This window comes from Oncorhynchus clarkii, chromosome 22, assembly GCF_045791955.1.
Source record: "Oncorhynchus clarkii lewisi isolate Uvic-CL-2024 chromosome 22, UVic_Ocla_1.0, whole genome shotgun sequence".
NCBI lineage: Eukaryota > Metazoa > Chordata > Actinopteri > Salmoniformes > Salmonidae > Oncorhynchus > Oncorhynchus clarkii.
In genome coordinates, this window is record NC_092168.1 from 35,451,344 (window position 1) to 35,476,033 (window position 24,690).

Sequence of the window (24,690 nt, forward strand, 5' to 3'; positions counted from 1 at the left end):
GGCTCCTAATGATATAAGTGAGACTCAAATCCTCTCAAAATCTGGAGATAAGCCAGAGTTTAGCCACATCAAATAGTAGCCCCCACATCAAATAGCAGCCCCCCCCCCCCCCCCCCCCCTCCCCTCCATAGCAGCACTTTACTGTACAGATTCATGTTGATAGCAGGGGAGGAAAATGCCAGGGGACGGAACTGGGAGCAGCACTGGACAAAGAGCAGTCAGTCTGTCTGTCCTCCCTCTTGGTAGTGCAGTTGTCATGGTGACAGAGAAGGTGAAACACAGAGGGGTGCAGATAATCGGCCGTTGTGTTATAACTCCAAGGGACTGAATTACCATTCAGTGTGCTGTGGGGCGGGTGTTGATGGAGTGGTCATCATTGGAGGTAATGAATGCACTTAGCCTTCACACACACACTCACACACTAATCACCCTGTCCTTTGAGCCTGTTTCATACCACAGATAAGATGTCACAACTGTTGATTGACTTGTTAGGTCATGGACCACTCAAACCCTGGAAATATGACAGCTTTGTCACTTAAATCCCTTCATGTGAGTTAAGGGAAATGTTCCAACAGGTGTCTTGCTTAAGCACTAGCTGTATCGTGTTGAAGTCTGATGTTAGCGCCATTATCAAGCTGAGATTTCAGAAACTCAAAGAATTATTTTGAAATGGAAATTTGCCCCCTTTATTTTATATTGATTTACATTTGATAAAAAAGTACTTACATTTAATACATTTCTTCAAAATACAAGCAGCCAAACAACATACAAATCAAATACAAAATTATAAAATGTGTTATCTATCGTCTTCCCTTTTCTGAAAGTGACAGAAAGTATCTTTATAATTATCTAAAGTAACTTTGTAGCCATAGAGTCGTGTTAAATTATTTTCCGTGTTCACATCCTTATGCTGTAAAGTTGATACAGATATGTTGTTGGAACAAGAGACCTACAAAAATACGGATGTCTGTGATTCTCTTCTCATAACATTCATGTTGAGTTTCAATAATTTCTGTGATCCAAGCAGAACATCTTAGATGGAATATACATTTCAGTCACCTCAGTAAAATATCTTCTATTTGTAGCAGAGCAAATATATATGTTTGGAATTATTACATGAACATGATATAATACTGTAAAGAACTGAATTAGATGGTTAACGGAAAATAATCCTCTTAAAACTAACCTTGGCCACTTCTGGATTGTATCCATCTTGGCTGAATCAAACGATACAAACACAAGGACAGAAAACAAGCTTCATTGTTCAGGTATGAAGCCATGAAATTATAACATGTTATTGTGAAGATTAACAGTTCTTGTTCTGGGGAAATCAATGACAATGGAAACCATGGCACATAAAACTTTGACCAATCTCAAACTGTTCTTGTTTTTATAAGATGATATATCATTTATTCAGAAAAATATATATAGACCTGCTTTAGATCTTATACTGCACCAAAATAACAAGTTGTTGGTTCCACTGAGGCCCCAATTAAATTAGATCTGTTTTAGCCAACATCTGCATAGCTGATATTTTGACAGTGTCTGAGGTGAATCTGCGTGAGCACTGTCAAATCCACAATCGACACCAAAGCGAACATTGCCATTGGCTGAGTCAAATGAAGAGAAATCCCATGCAACCTTGTTTACAAGTTCAAACACTGGAATGTGAGGCTGATGGACTACCTTCATTATTTTGTTTAATGATGATTCGTTTGAAGGTCATTATTTCTATATAGCCTACACTTTCTCGTTCTGAACGAATGGGATGAATTTGGCTTTGTGACAATGATCACAAGAGAAGCTGCTCACTGATTTCAGATTCAACACAGTTCCACCTCTGACACCAACAAAACATCAGCTAAGTGGGTGTGGGCTATTGCCGGTTAACGCTTTATCTGATTAAATCTCGGCCTAACAAGAGACAGACATATATAGGTTCAGAAATAAGTACTGTATCAATCTTGACGTTTGTTTACAACAGAAGATTTCCGGAGTTAAGTTATTTTGCAAATCAGCAGCTTTACTTCAGTATCATTCAGTATATACTAAATAGTGCTGTATAACGAATGTTCGACAAACAGAAAGCAAACAACAGAAACTAAAATGTTTAAATCAAAGTGTTCAGCACACAACTGAAGAGGTAATGCTGACGCTAAAAACCAACAAACCTAACCGAGAGGACAGGAGCCTGATAGGAAATAGAAAATTCTTATTTTCCTTGTTTTTATACATTTGTACACTGTCGTATAAAAGGAGTAGAAAGTGTAGTCAGGCTATGCGGCGGTTTCGCGAATTGTCCCCTCTAGTTTCTTTGGGAGTAGCCCTCTCCTTTCGTCTATGTTGATGACCGGTTTGCGACAGTTCTGTCCGTCAAGGTAGATCTTTGCATACACTGGGTTGGAATAGTTCAAGGGCTGCATTGAGGAAGTAAAAATGCTGTTAGATATTTGACAGGCACATCATATTCGCACAGCTCTCAACAATGCATAAGAAAATAGCCTACATAATCTGGTGCCCTGTATGATGACAATGTCCTACACTACTATCTGTAACTTATTATGACTTACTGTGACTTAAAAGGATACTTCTGGATTTTGTCAATATGCCCTTTGTCTACTCCCCCAGAGTCAGATGAGCTTGTGGATACCATTTTTATGTTTCAGTGTCCAGTATGAAGGAAGTTAGAGGTAGTTCCGTGAGCCAATGCTAACTAGCATTGCGCAATGAGTGGAAGCCTATGGGTATCTACAAGCATGCTAGCAGATACCCATAGACTTCCAGTCATTGCCCTAAAGATAGTTAGCAATTGTGCTAGCGCTAGTTAGCAACTTACTTCAAACTGCATGCAGAGATGAAAATGGTTTCCACAAGTTCAAATGACTCTGAGGAAGTAGATAAAGGGCCTTTTTTTTGCCAAAATCCCAATGTATCCCTTTAAAAAGGTTTCTGATATGTTGCACTGCAATACACACAGTATAGCAATATTATTTCTCGACACAGAGACAACAGACGACTTTGGCATTTCTATGTTTATGTTAGAGAAGGTTAAAGATGAAGAACACAGCTAAGACTGTAAGGTTGTTATTGCAAGGTAGCAGGAAAGAATAGGATATAGCTCATGTACATTAGCCCAAGCAACATAATTAAATGTGCAGTCGCAGGGTTTACTCCCAATATGCATTAAATTAACAATGAGATTTTCCAACACAATATTTTTTCCAAATTGGTTGTAGCATACATTCAGAAGAGGTAAATGTTACAAGTGCAACAATACTTTTCCTTTTTAAATACTTCAAGATTAATTTAACCATATCTAAAACCACAAAAATGCACTGAAAGTGCCATTCAGCTTCCTTTTTATTGACAAGTCCGCAGGTTTCCTTCCAAAAGGAGATTTACAAACGTTCTACAGCTCACGTATGTTCCTTCTATAGTGAACGGCATAACAGCATGCCTTCCCCTGTAAGAGGTTGGTTGTCTAAACTAAGGGGAAGGATGGGAGAAATCACCTGTCCAGGTATCACCTCCTTGGGAACAGTATGTATGCCCAGGGTGCGAGGGTCACTGGACTTCACACACCAGCCCTGCAACACACAAGTTCTGCCAATGTTCACCATGCCACAAGGCCAAGCTGTTCTCAACCAACATACTGTACACTTTACCACACGTGTATATGGATATAATCCAACTGAACATCTATTATATATCAACATCAGTGAGGAACTCAAAATCATGTGAGGATTAGAAAATGAGATCAACAATTGTCCATCCATATTTGGTTTTAGAACTTAGATTGATGATTCAAATTCAACAAAAAACCATGGCACCTACAGTATTCACTGATATGATAAAGAAACACTATAGTGGAGTTAGCTACTTGTGATTCAGTCAGCCTCTACCTTTCTAATGCAAAGGGATCCAGGTGGGACTGACACTACCAGATGTCAAAGTTGGCATGGCGAGAAGCAAACGCATTAAGCTTGAAGTGGTAGCAGGCAAGTTAGATAACAAGATAGATCAGTAAAGCTGTTATGATTTATTTGGTATTCGGGGCGTTAGTGCGTGTTGAGGCCCATGAAGAAAATGAGTCAACAGAAGATAAAATGTTCCCTTGGTACAGAGCGCCTGAATAATGTTTCTCTCCACATACCTGAGGTTTGTGCTCCATCTGTTAATGTAACTACACATCTATTTCAGATCATACCGTGGACAGAAAGTCTGGTAGAAATTGTATTTGGTATGCCACATGAGGAGATGCTAAAGCCTAATTTTGTTAATCACACTACTGATTACATTACTATGATACCAATAATGGATGGATGATGGTTGCATACTGATGGATTAACAGATGAGACTACAATGTTGCCTCTGTATATTATATTATCCCAAATAAATACACTCTTACAATATTCAACCAAACAACGTTTTTGCATTTAGTTTTTGCATAAAATGTTATTGCGCACAAAATGAATGGTGGATTTTGTACATAGTCTTCCAATACAAACCTTATGAGGGTCCAGTGTAAAGTTTGGTCGCAAAAGGCTGCCAGCATCTGCATGGTTGTCGTGGTCGACCTCATACATGTTGTAGGTAGGATTTCCTATCTCCACGTTGATCCCTCCATTCGTCATGGGCTGCCTCGTCACCCTCTTCCCCCTGGGAGGAGGAGGACAACTAACACTCATTAACATTTGATAATTAATGGTATGTTGTACAGTACCTGCAACTAGCTATCACAGTCTCACGTTAGCATTAGACGTTCATCCATGTTTCTTAAACGTCAAATTTCGAAGTTGTTCCAAACATCAAATTTCAAAGTGTTTAAGGTTAAGTTTAGGCAATAACTCCGAATATTTAAGGTTAGGGTTGTTTAGTAAAAAATCTCTGAAATCTTAAGGTTAGGCATTAACTTTGAATGGTTAAGGGTTAAGGTTTGGAATAGGCTTAAAACAAGAACAACTTTCTATCGCTGGATTTCAATTTGCAACCTTTGGATTCAGATGCAGGTGCTTACTTACATACATCCGCCATCCCCGTCCACAACACCCTAGCAAAACCTAAATCTACTTGAAGGTAACAGTGCTCATGGTTTCCCTTAGTGGTCGGTCTCCATGTCATTGCCAGACATCCTCAAACACGGATGTTGAATACTGACTTGTATCACGGGTGACCTGGCCTGGTACCTGAGATCACCAGCCACATCAACATTTCAATTGATTTGAATACTTTATTGTCACATATGAAAATGTGTCTGGTGATCACAAAATCTAAATCACAACACATGCAATACACTTATACACATATCACAGGACACACCAGCAAGCATATTTACATATTAGGCTTAACATAGTGTACCTCTGCCTTCTTTTGCAGATGAAAATGCCCGCCACCACCGTTGTGATCAAGATCACCAGCAGGACCAGAGGTACGATGATGGCTATGCTCCCTGAAACGGAGAAGAGAAAGAATGAAACTGCTTTAGCATTTTGGATTGCTGTTAGTGTTATCACAGTCTCATTGCAATAGTTAACATGTAGCCTAGTGGTTAAGAGCATTGGGTCAGTAACTGAAAGGTTGCTGGTTTAAATCTCAGAGCCAACTTGGTGAAAAATCTGCCAATGTGCCCTTCGAGCAACGCACTTAACCCTAGTTGCTCCTCTAAGTTGCTCTGGATAATGAGGTATGTAAAATGTCATCCACTGAGCATTCTTGAACAGCCAAAGCAGATGGGGGTATATATTACAGCAGTAGACAATCCATCTGACCACAACCATAAGGCTAACTAGAGGATGGGTTGTAAGCCGTGTATGACGCTGGGTGAGTCATTTGACTTCTGCGCTCACCTCCACTGGTGTTGTCTGATCTGCTGCTCTTGGGGGCGGGCCTTTCACACTGTGTGCCTGCCCAATTGACTGAACACCTGGTACAGACCAATCAGAGAGGAGAAAACAACCATAGTCTTTAGCTGTCTCTACCTTAATCAACTAAATAAAAATAAATAAAATAAGTGCTATGGGAACAGATACTCAGCCATGGATAACATTTTTACAGATTTTTACAGATTTTCTTAGAGAAACACTTTTTTTATAGAAGACATCTAAAAGTAGTGCTGGTTGGAAAACAGAGTGAGTAGATTAACAGGATGAATATTCTGCAGAAAACAGTATATCAATATGGAGTCATCTGGTTTGTTGTTTGGATGGGATCCAATGGGAGTGATGAATGACTAGTTAGGTGATTTTTTATTGGGCGTGATTGATGTTTAGGTGTATGTAAAGCATGAGCGATCTGACCACTGCAACTGGTTGGTGATGGAAGGAATGAAATTACACTAAATTACATGCACTCCAAGAAATCACAACACCAAATGATCAGGAATAAGAATTGCATCCACGCATGTAGACAATGAATCGTTCCCTTATGGAAAGAATGTCACAGCACAAACAATCATGATTTTAATGGAGGGGTGTTACAAATGAATCATCCTCTCTGATGGGTAAAATATCAAATAAAATATTGTTAGGGAAAATACTAGGTAAGATCTGATGAGCAACTGATGAGCGGATGTGTAAAAGGGTTTGTAATCTATTTAAACATACCCCCGTAAAACTGACTATCCAATCGATCCTCAAATTCAGCGAAGTCATTTACAAAATAGCCTCCAACACTCTACTCAGCAAACTGGATGCAGTCTATCACAGTGCCACAGTGCCATCCGTTTGATCACCAAAGCCCCATATACCACCCACCCCTGCGACCTGTATGCTCTCGTCCTCTGGCCCTCGCGACATATTCGTCGCCAGACCCACTGGCCCCAGGTCATCTATAAGTCTTTGCTAGGTAAAGCTCCGCCTTATCTCAGCTCACTGGTCGCGATAACAACACCCACCAGTAGCACGCGCTCCAGCAGGTATATCTCACTGGTCATCCCCAAAGCCAACACCTTATATCTCCCTCACTAACTTTAAACATCAGCTATCTGAGCAGCTAACCGATCGCTGCAGATGTACACAGCCCATCTGTAAATAGCCCATCCAACCTACCTCATCCACATATTGCTTTCATTTACTTTTTTGCACACCAGTATTTCTACTTGCACATCATCATCTGCACATCTATCACTCCAGTGTTAATTTGCTAAATTGTAATTACTTCGCTATTATGGCCTATTTATTGCCTTACCTCCTCACGCCGTTTGCACACATTGTATATATACTTTTTTTCTATTGTATTATTGACTGTACATTGTTTATTCCATGTGTAACTCTGTGTTGTTGTTTGTGTCACACCGCTTTGGTTTAGCTTGGCCAGGTCGCAGTTGTAAATGAGAACTGGCCTACCTGGTTAAATAAAGGTGAAAAAAAAGAAGAAAAAAATTATTAAATAAAAAAAAACTCTGACATGGTTGTGAATGGATTTATTTCAGAGCTACAGCAGAGGCCATGCAAGTCCCAAGTCCACATTTTCTGGCTGTTAACACACTCTTAACACATTAATCACCATACATGCATTGATCACAACAGGTCCCCTATATTCACAATCAGACAGCACTTGAATGTCACTCGAATGGCATGTCAGCCCAGGCTGTATGACATGCAGTTAGTTAGCAGTGAGTTGAAGAGGGAGTAAATACTCTATTAGAGGTGAGAAAGTGTTATATAGACCATCACAATGACTGAAATGGAGGTGAATGACGAGAGGTGGGAGGGTGAGACCTCTGGAACAGCCATATAGAGCATCACACTGGCCGAAATAGACCTGAATGACGAGAGGTGGGAGGGTGAGACCTCTGGAACAGCCACAGGAAGTGATGTAGGAAGGGACCTACTTGCAGCGGGGTTTGTTAAGGGCAGTGATAGTGCACATCCCGTCATTCTGACAGAAGTAATCACATGGGTTGGCCAGCTCATCACAACGTTGGTTCTTGAACCCTGACGTGCAGCTGTAAAACAGTGTGGTGGAGTGATAGCGATAAAAACAACCAGGCTAGGTATTGTATAGGCAGATGGACATCTTTCAACATGGCAACAAACAAAATACTACATAGATTTGTTCTAAGATATTATTTATGTTTGTATCATTCATGATGAATAAATTAATCTAAAACTAAACTACAGTAGAAACGTTATGTTTAGCTAAACTGATGACAGCTACATCCATTGAGGCAAAAAAAATATAGGTTTTTCAGAATATTGTTATAAATTCGCAAGCTTATTTACAGTATTTATAAACAAAATGAACAGAAACATTTCAATACAGACATAAGCAAATTCTGATTAGTTAGGAACATGTTGATCTCGATAATTCATCAAAACAATTGTAATGCCCACTTTATGTTTATATACACGTAGAATATTTACTGGCAGAACACTGATCAGTTTTGAAAATCCCTTAGACCTTTAAGACAGTTTTCTGCTACTTACCATCTCAATGATATTTCTGCTTGTGGAGTTTCTGGGGTGGCTTGGATGAGATATTCATTTACTCTGTTATAGTTTAAGGTCAAACATTATGATTTCTTGACACAGGCATATCCATCATCGCAACTAATCTCTATGCCTCGCAGCCAATGAATAAACCACATTATCTAGATCTGTTAACCGTGTGGAAAACGAGATGGGATCATTTGCATAGAAATTGATTATATCCCTTGAATCGTGCCAGTCACGGCCACACATTTAATTGTAACTACAATGGACAATGGGACAGTAAAAAGATAGAGCAACAAGGTTTGTCTTTTCAGATGGATTTCCAATCATCTTTGTGGGGAGGTCTTTAACATTGAACCACACCTGATAATAGCAGAGCTGAAATTAATATTTGTGGACCACCAGAAGCGCAGAGCATTCTCTTTCCTGGATGATTCCCACAGGTCTCTGAGAGCCAGTCTATTGTCCTCTACCAGTCATTGCCATTGAGTTCCTGCCGCTCATAGCGTGTGTAACACTGTTCTTACCACTGAAGATCAAAATACAAAATTGTTCTCCTGAAACCTACCACCGAGAAGAAGCACACTGACAAAAGAACAGTGTTCTGAACAGGAATGTTTCCGTAGTTTCAGTTACCTTCCAATGTCTGTAGCTGTACCCCACGCAGAGCTTTATTACTTCTACTCTGCCACAGAGGGCTAGCTTTCTAAAGATCTATACCCACAGCCAGGTGTGACTCATTCTCTTATTGAGCCCTAACATCCTGCCTCCTGCTATGACATGGCCTGCATCCACTGGTGTCAAACATTCTCTTTACTTAGGATCTTAGCCCTGTGTAAAAAAAAGAAAAACAACTCCCCACTTATTTTCAAAAATCAAATCATTAGAATAAAATACCAATGAGTTTTGGTTCCATTAAAGGCCAGCCTTCCTGGCATAACTGAATGGCAATGAAGAACAAAGAAAGAATAACGTACAAATAGAGAACATTCTTAGGCTATTGTTATTCCGGGCTATTGCTAGTAGTTACTGTACTTACTGACAGAAGGGCAGGTTGGTGTCAGGGTCCAGGTGGCAGGTACCTCCGTTGTAACAGTAGCCATCACATAGTTTACAGCTGGGTGCTATCCTGCCATTAGTACAGCTGGAGGAAAATAGAGGAAAGTTGGTGTCACTGATGGTTGGCCCACGGTTTATGTCTTTCTTACATTTTTTGGGAAATGCAAGACTACAGATTATCTGTAGTAATTAAGGCCTATTTTCTGTTGTCAAATGCATTGAAATATTTGAATCTGTGAATTGTAAATGCAATTTATTGTCTTAGGTCTCTCTTTATGTAGTCTTGTCTCCATTGACACATATTTGGACAAAACCTTTTACCTTTTGGTAGGCCGACATTGTAAATAAAAATGTGTTCTTAACTGACTTGCCTAATTAAATAAAGGTTAAATAAAATAAAATAAATAAAAACTTTAACCATAGAAAATATCGGTCGGTAAAATCTTCGGATGGAAGACTATTAAACTACAGTACATCAAGCATTAGCTCTACACAGTAGAACCATGAAACATGTGACACCTTTATAACCTAAACGTCAGTGTTTAAAACTTCAACATTAGATTTGCCAGTAAGTTTTCTCATCTTAAACACAGGTGTTTAGAATGCAAGATTAACCATGATACATTTGATTTTATTTGATGATAGTCAGCTTTTTCCAGTCAGTTTTCAACCAGTAGAACACCTATAGCTCCCAAGTTTCCAGATTTTAAACACTAGTGTTTACTTCCCCATCAACTGGTTTAGAATGAATTTAGTCATAAAATGTGATTTGAGGTTCTCCTGAGTGGCGCAGCAATCTAAGGCACTGCATTTCAGTGCTAAAGGTGTCACTACAGACCTGGGTTCGATCCTGTGCTGTGCCACAGCTGACAGGGAAACCCATGAGGCGGCACACAATTGTCCCAGCATCGTCCAGGTTAGGGGAGGGTTTGGCCTGCCAGGATGTCCTTGTCCCATCGCGCTCTAGTGACTCCTTGTGGCAGGCCGGGCATGTTGACTTCGGTCGCGAGTTGTACAGTGTTTCCTCCGACACATTGGTGCGGCTAGCTTCCAGGTTAAGACAACAGTGCAGCTTGGCAGGGTCATGTTTCGAAGGACAAGTGGCTCTCGATCTTCGACTCTCCCGAGTTGGTACAGGAGTTGCAGAGATGGGACAAGACTGTAACTACCAATTGGATATCACGAAAAACGATTAAGAAATGTGTGATTTTCTTTTATTCAGATCAGCGTTAAGAATGTCTGTTACCTTATCTACATTTCTTCCCAACTGAACATTTGATTCAAGAAAGCTTTTCAATCAGGTGGTGTTGTTACTCGAGTTCATTTCTGCGAACTGATTTTTAGAATAGGTTGTTTTAAAATATATGTTTCCTCATGCACATTGATTGATTAATGGATCTTATACTATAGAAAAGATACATAACTAAACATTTTCAAAAACTAATGCAATCTATAAGGGGTTGGACTTGTTATTGAGATGGTTGTTCCAGTTTAGATGGTTTCGGTAGTCTAGTTATTAAGTAGTTCACCACAGCAGTCACACTTAGTGTAGGTTGTGGGTGATAAAATTTTCCAATTGATTGCTATCCTTCCCCTGACAAGATTCCGATAGGAAGCACTAATAATTTCAGTAACAAGCATATTGTCACTTGGAGGTCTGATGTTGCCCATGTGCCAGGATTTTGAGACCACAATGTTGACGATAATTAGGCCTAAACTAAATGTCTTATGAAAAGCATTATACAGTGCCTTTGGAGAGTATTCAGACCCCATGTTTAGTTACGTTACAGCCTTATTCTAAAATTGATTAAATTGTTTTTTTTCTCCTCATCAATTTACACACATTACTTCATAATGACAAAGCAAAAATAGGTTTTAAGAAATGTTTGCTAATTTAGGAAAAATAAAAACTGAAATATCATATTTACATAAGTATTCAGACCCTTTAATCTGTACTTTGTTGACGTACCTTTGGCAGAGATTACAGCCTCGAGCTTTCTTGGGTATGATGCTACAAGCTTGGCACACCTGTATTTGGGGAGTTTTCCCATTTTTTTCTGCAGATCCTCTCAAGCCGCGGGGCCAGACAGACTACCAGGATGTGTACTCAGAGCACGCGCGGACCAACTGGCAAGTGTCTTCAATGACATTTCCAACCTCTCCCTGACCAAGTCTGTAATACCTAGATTGTTTCAAGCAGACCAACATAGTCCCTGTGCCCAAGAAAGTGAAGATAACCTTCCTAAATGACTACCGCATGTAGCACTCACGTTGGTAGCCATGAAGTGCTTTGAAAGGCTCATCATGACGCACATCAACACCATCATCCCAGAAACACTAGACCCACTCCAAATCGGATACCCCCCCAAAAGATCCACAGATGAACGTAATCTCAAATCACACTCCACACGGCCCTTCCCCACCTGGACAAAAATAACACCTATGTGAGAATGCTGTTCATTGACTACAGCTCAGCATTCAACTCTATGGTGCCATCAAAGCTCATCACTAAGCTAAGGACCCTAGGACTAAACACCTCCCTCTGCAACTGGATCCTGGACTTCCTGACTGGCCGCTTCCAGGTGGTAAGGGTAGGCAACAACACATCTGCCACGCTGGTCCCCTTCTGTACTCCCTGTTCATCGACGACTGCGTGGCCAAGCACGACTCCAACAGCATCATTAAGTTTGCTGACGATACAACAGTGGTAGGCCTGATCACCAACAACGATGAGACAGCCTATAGGGAGAAGGCCAGAAACCTGGCAGAATGGTGCCAGGACAACAACCTCTCCCTCAATGTGAGCAAGACAAAGTAGCTGATCGCGGACTACAAGAAAAGGAGGGACGAGCAAGCCCAATTAACATCGACAGGGCTGTAGTGGAGTGGATCGAGAGTCACAGGGACCAAGCTTCCTGCCATCCAAGACCTATGTACAAAAAAATTGGCAAAGACTCCAGTCACGCAGGTCATAGACTGTTCTCTCTGCAACCGCACGGCAAGCTGTACCAGAGCACCAAGTCTAGGTCCAAAAGGCTCCTTAACAGCTTCTACCCCTAAGCCATAAGACTGCTGAACAATTAATCAAATGGCCACCCATGACACCCCTTCCCCACCCTTTGTTTTTATACTGCTGTTACTCTGGTAGCACATATTTGTTTTTCCTTTGCTTCCATCCCCATTCGATGCGTGGAACGGATGTGGGAGGGGCTAGATCTTCATAAGGGTGCTAATTTTAAAAAACTCACAGAAGCTCTGATGAAGGCCGTGAGGCCGATACGTAAGCTTATTAAATATCAGTGATACTATCAAGAGCAGTGACATTTGGCATTCAGGTCAAAGAGTTCAATCTTGTTTTCATCAGACCAGAGAATCTTGTTTCTCATGGTCTGAGAGTCTTTAGGTGCCTTTTGGTAAACTCCAAGCTGGCTGTCATGTGCCTTTTACTGAGAAGTGGCATCCGTTTGGCCACTACCATAAAGGCTGATTGGTGGAGTGCTGCAGAGATAGTTGTCCTTCTGGAAGATTCTCCCATCTCCACAGAGGCTCTCTGGAGCTCTGTAAGAGTGAACATCAGGTTCTTGGTCACCTCCCTGACCAAGGCCCTTCTCACCCGATTGCTCAGTTTGGCCAGGTGGCCAGCTCTAAGAAGAGTCTTGGTGGTTCCAAACATCTTCCATTTAAGAATGATGGAGGCCACTGTGTTCTTGGGGACCTTTAACGCTGCAGATATTTTTTGGTACCGTTCCTAGATCTGTGCCTCGACACAATCCTGTCTCGGAGTTCTACAGACAATTACTTCGATCTCATGGCTTGGTTTTTGCTCTGACATGCACTGTCAACTGTGGAACCTTATATAGACAGGTGTGTGCCTTTTCAAATCATGTCCATTCAATTGGATGAATTGGATGAAGGACTCCAATGAAGTTGTAGAAACATCTTAAGGATAATCAATGGATAACAGGATGCAATGAGCGCAACCTTTTTTTGCTTTGTCATTATGGGTTATTGCATGTAGATTACTGAGGATTTTTTATGTATTTTTTCATTTTAGAATAATGCTGTAATGTAAGAAAATGTGGAAAAAGTCAAGAGGTCTAAACACTTTCCAAATGCACTGTATGTTGGTTTACTTTTATTTGGTACATCTACTTAAACATTCACTTGGTGAAGACTTGTCAAAGAGAACCTACTGAATGCAACAACTATCTCTCTTCTCTGTCACTATCAAACACAGTCATGGGTGCGTACTGTATCTCTCAAATTCACTCGAAAAGCATGCTGGGAAATATGCAAATACATCTTCACGTCCAGTTAAAACAACACCCCCAGTGTTTAAACCTTAACAACTTGTGCTGAATAAACGTGTTCGTGTGTTTAAAAACTGTTACAGAAAATAAGTGTTTATGTTCTGAAATTAAATTTGAAATGCCTTGACACATGTAAAAAGTGTAACAGAAGAGAGTATATTTATGTGTGCAGATAGTAATCACTTGGTTTTACTGTGTAATGTGTTTACCCAACACAGAATATAAAGCAATGTTGTAATGTTGTAACTCACTTGCAGACCACATCTGCTGTATCATCGTTGACGAGGCAAGGTGCTCCATGGCACCTCAGGCACTTATCCACCTCACATTTGTTTCCCTCGTATCTGACCGGACACACACACTCTACATGGCCACTACTGGACAATGTACAGGCCTTGGAGTTTACACAGTAGTGGTGGCAGATGTCTGCAGAGGAGAGAAAGAACAGAGGAAAGAGAAAGAGACATGGAGAGAATAAGATAGATAGAGATACAGAGACAGTGAGATGGAAGGAGGGAGGGAGGGATATTGAGACAGAGGGAGAGAGAGAGAGGTGCATTTCATAATGAGGAAACGGAGTATAGTTTTAGCTGGTTTGATTAGAATTTTACAGGCTTTTAATGAGACTTAATTATCTGCAACAAATGGCATCTCATCCATAGATGAAAACGTATCACCCCTTGGGCAAGTAACAGTTGGAATGCACTAATAGTGTCAGTTGAAATTGTTTTCCTCACAATTTATAATGACAAAGCCTACATAAGAGAACGCCATATTTTATCAGTGCAGCACAGAAACCACCAGACGCTGTTTAGAGGGGCATTTATAATTACTCTCTCGCCCAAACGTGGTATTTGTAGCTAAGAAGGAATTGCCCTTTCTGGTAAAAACAAATAGTTTCCCCCCCCCCGTTTTTTTTTTCATTTAGACTTTCTTGTTGTTGTTGGAACCTTAAATATGAAAAACTGAAAAAATGTCTGATTTCTAGAGTGTGACGAAGGAGGGGGGGGGGGGGGGGGGGCTGTTCCCCTCATAACAAATCAGAGGCTCTCCATACCACTTGCAATTTAAATGTGGCCCTCCCCAATGTATATTTTGACATCAATACAATAGATGCCATTTAGCAGACACTTTTATCCAAAGTGAGCTACAGTAATGCATGCATACATTTTTTATGTATGGGTGGTCCCAGAAGTCAAACCCACTATCTTGGCATTGCAAGAGCCATGCTCTACAAACAAAGCTATAGATGACCACCACAAGAAACACTGGGCAACTCCTACAGTCAATATGCAATTGGGTCCCTTTACTCACGGTAAAGACAGCGGTCTCCAGTATACTCTGCCATGCAGCGGCACACCGGCTGGTTCCCTAAGCTGACATCACAGGTACCACCATTCAGACAGTGGTTATCACACACCCGCTTCTCACAGAATGGACCTGTAAACCCTACAGGGCACCGACATGTTGGCTTGCCTGGAGGGAGAGAGGAGAGGACGAAGGAAGGAGAGGGTGGGAGAAAGGGGGAGAGAAGAGAAGTTTGGCTGACAATTATGTGCATGGTTATCAACTCAAATGTTTGTAAGGCTGTGTGTTCTTGTTCCTAAAGCTGAGTATCAAGCATCCGAAAAACCAAAGATAGCGGATTCTTAATAACACAAGGTCCCTGGAGGTCAGAGAGATATAATTGAAATATTTCCAGTCCTTTAATTGATAACAGTGGCTGCCTCCAGTGAGGCCTGTTCTCCTTATCACCAAACTGGGGTACTTGAGGAAAAACATTTGACAGTAAGCTCTCCCAAGCTCAGCTTCCATCGCTCATTAAGAGCAATACTCCCCAAGCCTGCTCAACACAGCGAAACCTCTTACTTTATGAAAAATCAGTCAGTCGCAAAGCATGAATGAACAGACCGAAAAGTCAGTGCCTGTATGCCCAGCAGCAGAACAAATATCCCATCACTTTTTTTCACTCCTCTTTGACTGCATTGGACATATAACACAAAGCACTGACTGGGCTAGTGAACCAAGCACCAAATAAGACTGATCGTCAACAAAGAAAGAACAAAACTTGCCTGCAACTCTCCAAATAATTTAAAATACTGCTGCGATACTCACTTTGCTTCACTCACATATGACTAAGTTATTGCATTTCACATATCACACATCACGCACCTGTCAAGCTCACTAGCCAAATACTGCTGTCATAATACAAAAGACTGACAGCTTGAAGTCAATTGACTGAGATCATGTTTTCAAATATTATTCCTAAACTATCAAATACCTGGTCTTCATTCCCCCTGGGCAAGAGTGTACTTAGATATTGTGAATAGAATGGCCAGAGACTGTTGCAAGTTAAAGTATTTTATGAAAGATTACACATTTATTACGAGGTGATGAGAAAATATGTTTTAAGGGCAAACATTTCACTTCCCAGACTAAAAGATTCAACACAAAAGTCGTAGACCAGTCTCTAAATACTGTGCAGTGCATTCGGAAAGAATTCAGACGCCTTGACTTTTTCAACATTTTGTTACTTTTACTTTTATTTAATTATTACCTCATAAATCTACAAACAATAATCCCATAATGACAAAGTGAAAACAGGTTTTTGGACTTTTATGAAAAATAAAAAACAGAAATACCTTATTTACATAAGTATGAATTCCCTTTGCTATGGGACTCGAAATTGAGCAGACTCGAAAGTGCATCCTGTTTGCATTAATCATAATTGAGATGTGTCAACAACTTGACTGGAGTACACCTCTGGTAAATGCAAATGATTGGATGAGATTTGGAAAGGCACACACCTGTCTGTATAAGATCCCTGTCACGACTTCTGCCGAAGTTGGTCCCTCTCCTTGTTCGGGCGGCGTTCGGCGGTCGACGTCACCGGTTTTCTAGTCGCCACCGATCCACGTTTCATTTTCCATTTGTTTTGTCTTCATTGTACACACCTGGTTTCCATTCCAATATCATTGTTCCCTAATTAACCCTCTGGTTTCCCCCTTGGTTTTATGAGTGTTTGTTATTGTCAAGTTGTCTCGTTTTGTGAACTGCATAATTTTTCTCCTTCATGGAATATTGTTTTTGAGTAAAGTTACGGTTATTATTCATCTCTGTGTCCTGAGCCTGAATCTGCCTTACCAGCATCACCTAGACTTTTGACAGAAAAACGCAACCGACCTAATGGAGTCAGCAGGTGCACACAGCCCTCCGCTACCTGTGGAGGAGCGCATCCAGCGACTATGTTGCAAAGTTTCGGCACGGCCATGTATCGCGTGCTGCAAACCATGGAGCGATGGGAGAGAGGGGTTTTTCCAGCAACCCCATCATCATCACCCCAGCTCCCACAACAACCCACACCGCTGTCCACCCCTCCTTCACCTGGACCCAGTGGGATTCGGCTTGCGTTCCCGAGGGAATATGATGGGACGGCTGCCGGGTGCCAGGGGTTCCTACTCCAGCTGGAGCTCTACCTGGCAACCGGCTCCTTCGGGACGCGAGAGTGTGAACGCCCTCATCTCCTGTCTATCTGGGAAAGCGCTTGAATGGGCCAACGCCGTCTGGGGAAAGGAAGGAGCGACGTTGGACAATTTCCCCGTATAGTTTTCCTTGCATTCCCAACATAAGGCGCTAGTAGATTCAGGTGCAGCTTCTTCTGTAAGAAGAAGGCAACTCAACTACCACCCCAACGATTTGGGAATTGTGAGATAAATCTGCTGGTAGACGCAACACTACCCAGGAGTTAGGTGTATCCTCTGTCACAGGAGGAGACAGCGGCTATGGAAACATATCTCAGAATCTCTGGGGCAGGGATACATTCGGCCTTCCACTTCACCTGCCTCCTCGAGTTTCTTTTTTGTGAAGAAGAAGGATGGAGGTTTACGCCTATGTATTGACTATCGAGGTATCAATCAGATCACGGTGAGGTACAGTTACCCGCTGCCTCTCATAGCCAGTGCGATAGAGTCAATGCACGGGGCGCACTTCTTCACAAAATTTGATCTCTGGAGCGCTTACAATCTGGTGCGTATCCTGGAGGAAGACAAGTGGAAGAAGGCATTTAGTACCACCTCTGGGCACTATGAGTACCTCGCCATGCCGTACGGGTTGATGAATGCTCCAGCAGTCTTTTTTTTCAGGGAGCTGTTGGCTGTCGTCAAGGCTCTGAAGGCGTGGAGGCATTGGCTTGAGGGGGCTAAACACCCTTTTCTCATTTGGACTGACCACCGCAATCTGGAGTACATCCGGGCGGCGAGGAGAATGAACCCTCGGGCCATGTTTTTCACCCGTTTTGTTTTCACCCTATCCTACAGACCAGGTTCCCAGAACGTTAAGGCAGACGCACTTTCCCGGATGTATGACACAGAGGAGCGGTCCACGAATCCCACTCCCATACTTCCGGCTTCTTGCCTGGTGGCACCGTTGGTGTGGGAGTTGGACGCAGACATCGAGCGGGCGTTACGTACAGAGCCCACTCCCACCCAGTGTCCTGTTGAACGTCTGTATGTTCCGTTTGCTGTCCGCGACCGTTTGATCTGTTGGGCCCACACGTCACCCTCCTCTGGTCATCCTGGCATCGGTCGGACAGTGCGCTGTCTTAGTGGGAAGTACTGGTGGTGTACCCTGGCTAAGGACGTGAGTGTTTATGTTTCCCCCTGCTCGGTGTGCGCCCAGTGCAAGGCACCTAGACAACTGCCCAGAGGGAAATTACAACACCTACCAGTTCCACAACTGCCGTGGTCACACCTATTGGTGGATTTCTTGATGGAGCTTCCTCCGTCACAAGGAAACACCACGATCCTGGTCGTTGTGGATCGGTTTTCTAAGTCCTGCTGTCTCCTTCCTTTGCCCGGTCTCACTATGGCCCTACAGACTGCGGAGGACCTGTTCACCCACGTCTTCTGGCACTACTGGCCTGATCGGGGTCCCCAGTTCACATCCAGGGTTTGGAGGGCGTTTTGGAACGTCTGGGGGTCTCGGTCAGCCTCACCTTGGGTTTTCATCCCGAGAGTAACGGGCAGGTGGAGAGAGTTAACCAGAATGTGGGTAGGTTTCTGCCCAGGGGAGTTGACAGCTTTCATCCCATGGCCCAGAACTCACTCCGCCACTAACCTATCTCCTTTCAAATGCGTCCTAGGTTATCAGCCGGTTCTGGCACCGTGGCATCAGAGCCAGATCGAGGCACCTGCGGTGGATGAGTGATTTCGGGGCTCGGAGGAGACATCGGACGCTGCCCATGTGCCCCTGCAACGGGTCATCAGGTGGCAGAAGGCGAGCGCCACCGCAGTGAGGCCCCGGTGTTTGCGCCTAGGGACCGGGTCTGGCTCTCAACCTGAAACCTTGCCCCTCCGCCTGCCCTGCCGGAAGCTGGGCCCGCGGTTTGTGGGGCCATTCAGTCCTGAGGAGACTGAACAAGGTTTGTTATAGATTACAGCTCCCCCTGATTACCGTATTAATCCCTCGTTCCATGTGTCTCTCGTCAGGCCGGTGGTGGCTGGTCCGCTCCAGGAATCTGAGGTGCGGGAGATTCCTCCGCCAAATCTGGAAATCGAGGTGGCCCTGGCGTATGCTGTTCGAGCCATCATGGACGCAAGGCGTCGGGCGAGGGGCCTTCAGTACCTCATGGAGTGGAATGGGTACGGTCCAGCGGAGAGATGCTAGGTGCTGGTGGAGTTTCACCGTCTCAACCCGGATCATCCTGCGCCTCGTACTGCGGGTCGTCCCTGAGGATGGTGTCGGCGGGCTGCTGGAGCCGTGCGTCAAGGGAGGGGTACTGTCACGACTTCCGAAGTTCGTCCCTCTCCTTGTTCGTGTGGCGTTTGGCGGTCGACGTCACCTGTCTTCTAATCACAACCGATCCCAGTTTAATTTTCCATTTGTTTTGTCACACAGTTGAAAGTGCATGTCAAAGCAAATACCAAGCCATTTGTCGAAGAAATTGTCCGTAGAGCGTTGAGACAGGATTGCGTCGAGGCACAGATCTAGGGAAGGGTACCAAAACATTTCTGCAGCATTGAAGGACCCTAAGAACACAGTGGCCTCCATCATTCTTAAAGGGAAGAAGTTTGGAACCACCAAGACTCTTCCTAGAGCTGGCCACCCGACCAAACTGAACAATCGGGGGAGATGACCAAGTCACTCTGTCAGAGCTCCAGATTTCCTCTGTGGAGATGGGAGAACCTTCCAGAAGGACAACCATCTCTGCAGCACTTCACCAATCAGGCCTCTATGTTAGAGTGGCTAGACGGAAGCCAGTCCTCAGGCACATGGCAGCCCGCATGGAGTTTGTCAAAAGGCACCTAAAGGACTCTCAGATCATGAGAAACAGTATTTTCTGAATGCCAAGCGTCACGCCTGGAGGAAACCTGTCTCCATCCCTTCGGTGAATCATTGTGGTGGCAGCTTCGTGCTGTGGGGATGTGTTTCAGCGACATGGACTGGGAGACTAGTCAAGATCGAGGGAAATATGAACGGAGCAAAGTACAGAGAGATCCTTGTTGAAAACCTGTTCCAGAGCGCTCAGGACCTCAGACTGGGCGAAAGTTCACCTTCCAACAGAACAACAACCCTAAGCACACAGCCAAGACAACGCAGGAGTGGCTTCGGGACAAGTCTCTGAATGTCCTTGAGTGGCCCAGCCAGAGCTCGGACTTGAACCCGATCAAACATCTCTGGAGAAACCTGAAAATAGCTGTGCAGCGACGCTTCCCATCCAACCTGACAGAGCTTGAGAGGATCTGCAGAGAAGAATGGGAGAAACTCACCAAATACAGGTGTGCCAAGCTTATAGTCATACCCAAAAAGACTCGAAGCTGTAATCACTGTCAAAGGTGCTTCAACAATGTACAGAGTAAAGGGTCTGAATACTTATATAAATATACTTAATATTTACATTTATAATACATTTGCACAAAATTCTAAAAAACAGTTTTTGATTTGTCATTTTGGGGTATTGTGTGTAGATTGAGGAGGGGAAAAAATTGATTTAATCCATTTTAGAATAAGGCTGCAATGTAATAAAATTTGGAAAAAGTCAAGGGGTCTGAATACTTTCGGAATGCACTGTATCTACCCCAGTCATGACAGGAGCATTACAATTGTTCAATCACCGCATTTATGTTATTTATGTCAGCATTCAACATTCACATATTATATTTTGCACACTCTCTAAAATTGACTTTTTTGTTTCAAGTTTTAATGTCACATGCACAAGTACAGTGAAATGCCTTTCTTGCAATCCATGAAGCGATTTAACATTTACACAAACCTTCGCAACATGTATTATTTATTTGAGTAATGGTCAGGAAACCACAGTAATCCAAATGTATCTATCTCTATGGGTAATTTCTCTTGTGAGTCCACACAGTCCATCAGTGGTAAGAGACTGAGATGTTGTGAATAATTGCCCTTTTGCATGCATTATGATTGGTTTGTAGCAAAGAGACATAAAGTAAAAATCAAGTGTTCTGCACTATTTTAGTTCAATCCAGCCATCCACCAATCAATATATGGATATTAACAGCAGACTCACCCAGCGGTGAGCCCATGCAAGTGCCTCCATTGAGGCAGTAGTCGGTGCAGTGATTGACCTCACAGTGTTCTCCAGAAAAGTCAGGCCAGCAGTAGCAGCGCCAGTCCCCTTTCTCATTGGCAAGGCAGCGCCCGCCGTTCTCACACGGTGGCCGACACAGCTCGCCTTTAACACATCAAGACACAGTACAGTATGTTAATTATGATTATCTTGTACACAGGTTTTTGAAGTACCTTTTATTTGTAAACTATGAATATGATCAGTGTCTACAGAGACATGAATTTAGCCCTGGGCCAGTAAAAAAGAGGTTGATATTGCACAAGCATGTCGTCTTATGCTATAATTTCAAGTCTTCTTTTGAAGGACAATCATGGCCAAAAGTTTTGAGAATGACACAAATATTAATTTCCACAAAGTTTGCTGCTTCAGTGTCTTTACATATTTTTGTTAGATGTTACTATGGAATACTGAAGTATAATTACAAGCATTTCATGTCAAAGGCTTTTATTGACAATTACATGAAGTTGATGCAAAGAGTCAATATTTGCAGTGTTGACCCTTCTTTTTCAAGACCTCTGAAATCCACCCTGGCATGCTGTCAATTAACTTCTGGGCCACATCCTGACTGATGGCAGCCCATTCTTGCATAATCAATGCTTGGAGTTTGTCAGAATTTGTGGGTTTTTGTTTGTCCACCTGCCTCTTGAGGATTGACCACAAGTTCTCAATGGGATTAAGGTCTGGGGAGTTTCCTGGCCATGGACCCAAAATATCGATGTTTTGTTCCCCGAGCCACTTAGTTAACACTTCTGCCTTATGGCAAGGTGCTCCATCATGCTGGAAAAGGCATTGTTCGTCACCAAACTGTTCCTGGATTGTTGGGAGAAGTTGCTCTCGGAGGATGTGTTGGTACCATTCTTTATTCATGGCTGTGTTCTTAGGCAAAATTGTGAGTGAGCCCACTCCCTTGGCTGAGAAGCAACCCCATACATTAATGGTCTCAGGATGCTTTACTGTTGGCATGACACAGGACTGATGGTAGCGCTCACCTTGTCTTCTCCGGACAAGCTTTTTTCCGGATGCCCCAAACAATCGGAAAGGGGATTCATCAGAGAAAATGACTTTACCCCAGTCCTCAGCAGTCCAATCCCTGCACCTTTGAAGAATATCAGTATGTCCCTGATGTTTTTCCTGGAGAGAAGTGGCTTCTTTGCTGCCCTTCTGGACACCAGGCCATCCTCCAAAAGTATTCGCCTCACTGTGCGTGCAGATGCACTCACACCTGCCTTCTGCCATTCCTGAGCAAGCTCTGTACTGGTGGTGCCCCGATTCCGCAGCTGAATCAACTTTAGGAGACGGTCCTGGCGCTTGCTAGACTTTCTTGGGCTTCCTGAAGCCTTCTTCACAACAATTGAAATGCTCTCCTTGAAGTTCTTGATGATCCGATAAATGGTTGATTTTGGTGCAATCTTACTGGCAGCAATATCTTTGCCTGTGAAGCCTTTTTTGTGCAAAGCAATGATGACGGCACGTGTTTCCTTGCAGGTAACCATGTTTGACAGAGAAGAACAATGATTCCAAGCACCACCCTCCTTTTGAAGCATCCAGTCTGTTATTCGAACTCAATCAGCATGACAGAGTGATCTCCAGCCTTGTCCTCTTCAACACTCACACCTGTGTTAACGAGAGAATCACTGACATGATGTCAGCTGGTCCTTTTGTGGCAGGGCTGAAATGCAGTGGAAATGTTTTTGGGGGGATTCAGTTAATTTGCATGGCAAAGAGGGACTTTGCAATTAATTGCAATTCATCTGATCACTCTTCATAACATTCTGGAGTATATGCAAATGGCCATCATACAAACTGATGCAACAGACTTTGTGAAAATGTATATTTGTGTCATTCTCGAAACTTTTGGCCACGACTGTACACAAAATGCTGAGCGATTCAGAAAGATTTTACTTGGCCAAGTTCCTTCTCAGCTGGGTCTTGCTATTGTAGCAGTTTTAGAGGTGAAATTACATTTGTAGGCAGTAGGTGAGGTCTAAGCAGGGGTCTTGACGAGATTACCTGAGACGTTGACATCACTGCAAGAGCCGTTGACCAGTACCTTCCCTTCTGGACAGGTGCAGGTGGCGCCCGTTGGGTTCAGTAGACACATGAAGTCACAGTTCATTCTCAGGCACGGGTTGACCGCTGCAGAAAGACAAGAGACAAACAGAATGGCGCAGTGGTCTAAGGCACTGCATCTCAGTGCAAGAGGCGCCACTACAGTCCCTGGTTCAAATACAGGCTGTATCACATCTGCCCGTGATTGGTAGTTCCATAGGGCGGCTCACAATTGGCACAGCATCGGCCGGGTTTGGCTGGGTTAGGCCATCATTGTAAATAACAATCTGTTCTTAAGTCACTTGCCTAATTAAATGTAAAAAAAAATTAATGCCAAGAGGATTTATCATTCAAGCCGAAGCTTCAATACAGTCGTCAAATAAAAAACATCCACTCCTTTATTACCATTGTTCCATTAAACATTCTGAGGGAAACACACAGGGAAGAGGCTAAACCTTATGGATTTAGTTAATACTGTGCACAAATGTATTTCTATTCAGAATCAACAAGACATATGGTCCATATTCCACTCAATTCCTGGTCCCAAAGGACTACTATATCCGGACATAGATGTCGATTAAGGCTGCACCTCGCACCTCTCTGATTCAGAGGGGTTGGGTTAAATGTGGAAGACACATTTCAGTTGAATGCATTCAGTTGCACAACTGACTAGGTATCCCCCTTTCCGTTCCTGTTAGTGAACACTAGTTTGGTATGCACTACATCAGCAGCATGCTGCCATATTCCTCCAATAAGTCAATGGAAGCCTTGGGTTTTCAATAATAACAAAAAAAACACATGCTGGCCAGACCTGACGCATTGCAAAATAAATGTACACATACATGTACATGTTAAATTATTGCTTAGTCAGGCACTAAAATAGAACTTGATTCTATTTGTGATGCTCAACACGCTGCAAGAACTGCCTCTCCCATCTCCTCACTGTTTTTTAGGAGCATTTACCCACGTGCCATCGCCTCATTGGTTTTTAGGAGCATATGTCCACGTGGGTGATTGACAGATGAACTGAGGTCCACACGCCATTCGGTTGTGATAAAAGTTGCTTGCCAACCGCCATTTAAAGTCCAAAGAAGAAGAAGAAGCCTGAAGGAAGGAGGAGAGATGACTAGAAACAAATTCGGGTTTACTGTTTTTATCTGTGGATTAATTGTCGGAGTAGAGGAAATTGTGAATTTCAGGTAAAATAGCAACCCAATGTTTAGATCCCATTACAAATTCGCTAGCA

General features: G+C 42.9%; 1 protein-coding gene across 1 annotated transcript in view; it reads right to left on the reverse strand.

Annotated features, from left to right (window-relative positions):
- Positions 1 to 767: 767 nt before the first annotated feature.
- Positions 768 to 24,690, reverse strand: part of LOC139380827 (low-density lipoprotein receptor-related protein 1B-like) — a 485,305-nt gene continuing 461,382 nt past the window's right edge. The window contains exons 81-91 of the mRNA XM_071123916.1: positions 23,406 to 23,531; positions 21,336 to 21,500; positions 15,116 to 15,277; positions 14,053 to 14,227; positions 9,472 to 9,576; positions 7,832 to 7,945; positions 5,847 to 5,923; positions 5,359 to 5,449; positions 4,509 to 4,677; positions 3,513 to 3,587; positions 768 to 2,417 (exon numbers count right to left, since the gene is read on the reverse strand). Coding sequence (XP_070980017.1) covers positions 2,277 to 2,417; positions 3,513 to 3,587; positions 4,509 to 4,677; positions 5,359 to 5,449; positions 5,847 to 5,923; positions 7,832 to 7,945; positions 9,472 to 9,576; positions 14,053 to 14,227; positions 15,116 to 15,277; positions 21,336 to 21,500; positions 23,406 to 23,531 — 1,400 coding nt within the window. The 3' untranslated portion in view covers positions 768 to 2,276. The remainder of the gene's footprint in view (positions 2,418 to 3,512; positions 3,588 to 4,508; positions 4,678 to 5,358; positions 5,450 to 5,846; positions 5,924 to 7,831; positions 7,946 to 9,471; positions 9,577 to 14,052; positions 14,228 to 15,115; positions 15,278 to 21,335; positions 21,501 to 23,405; positions 23,532 to 24,690) is intronic.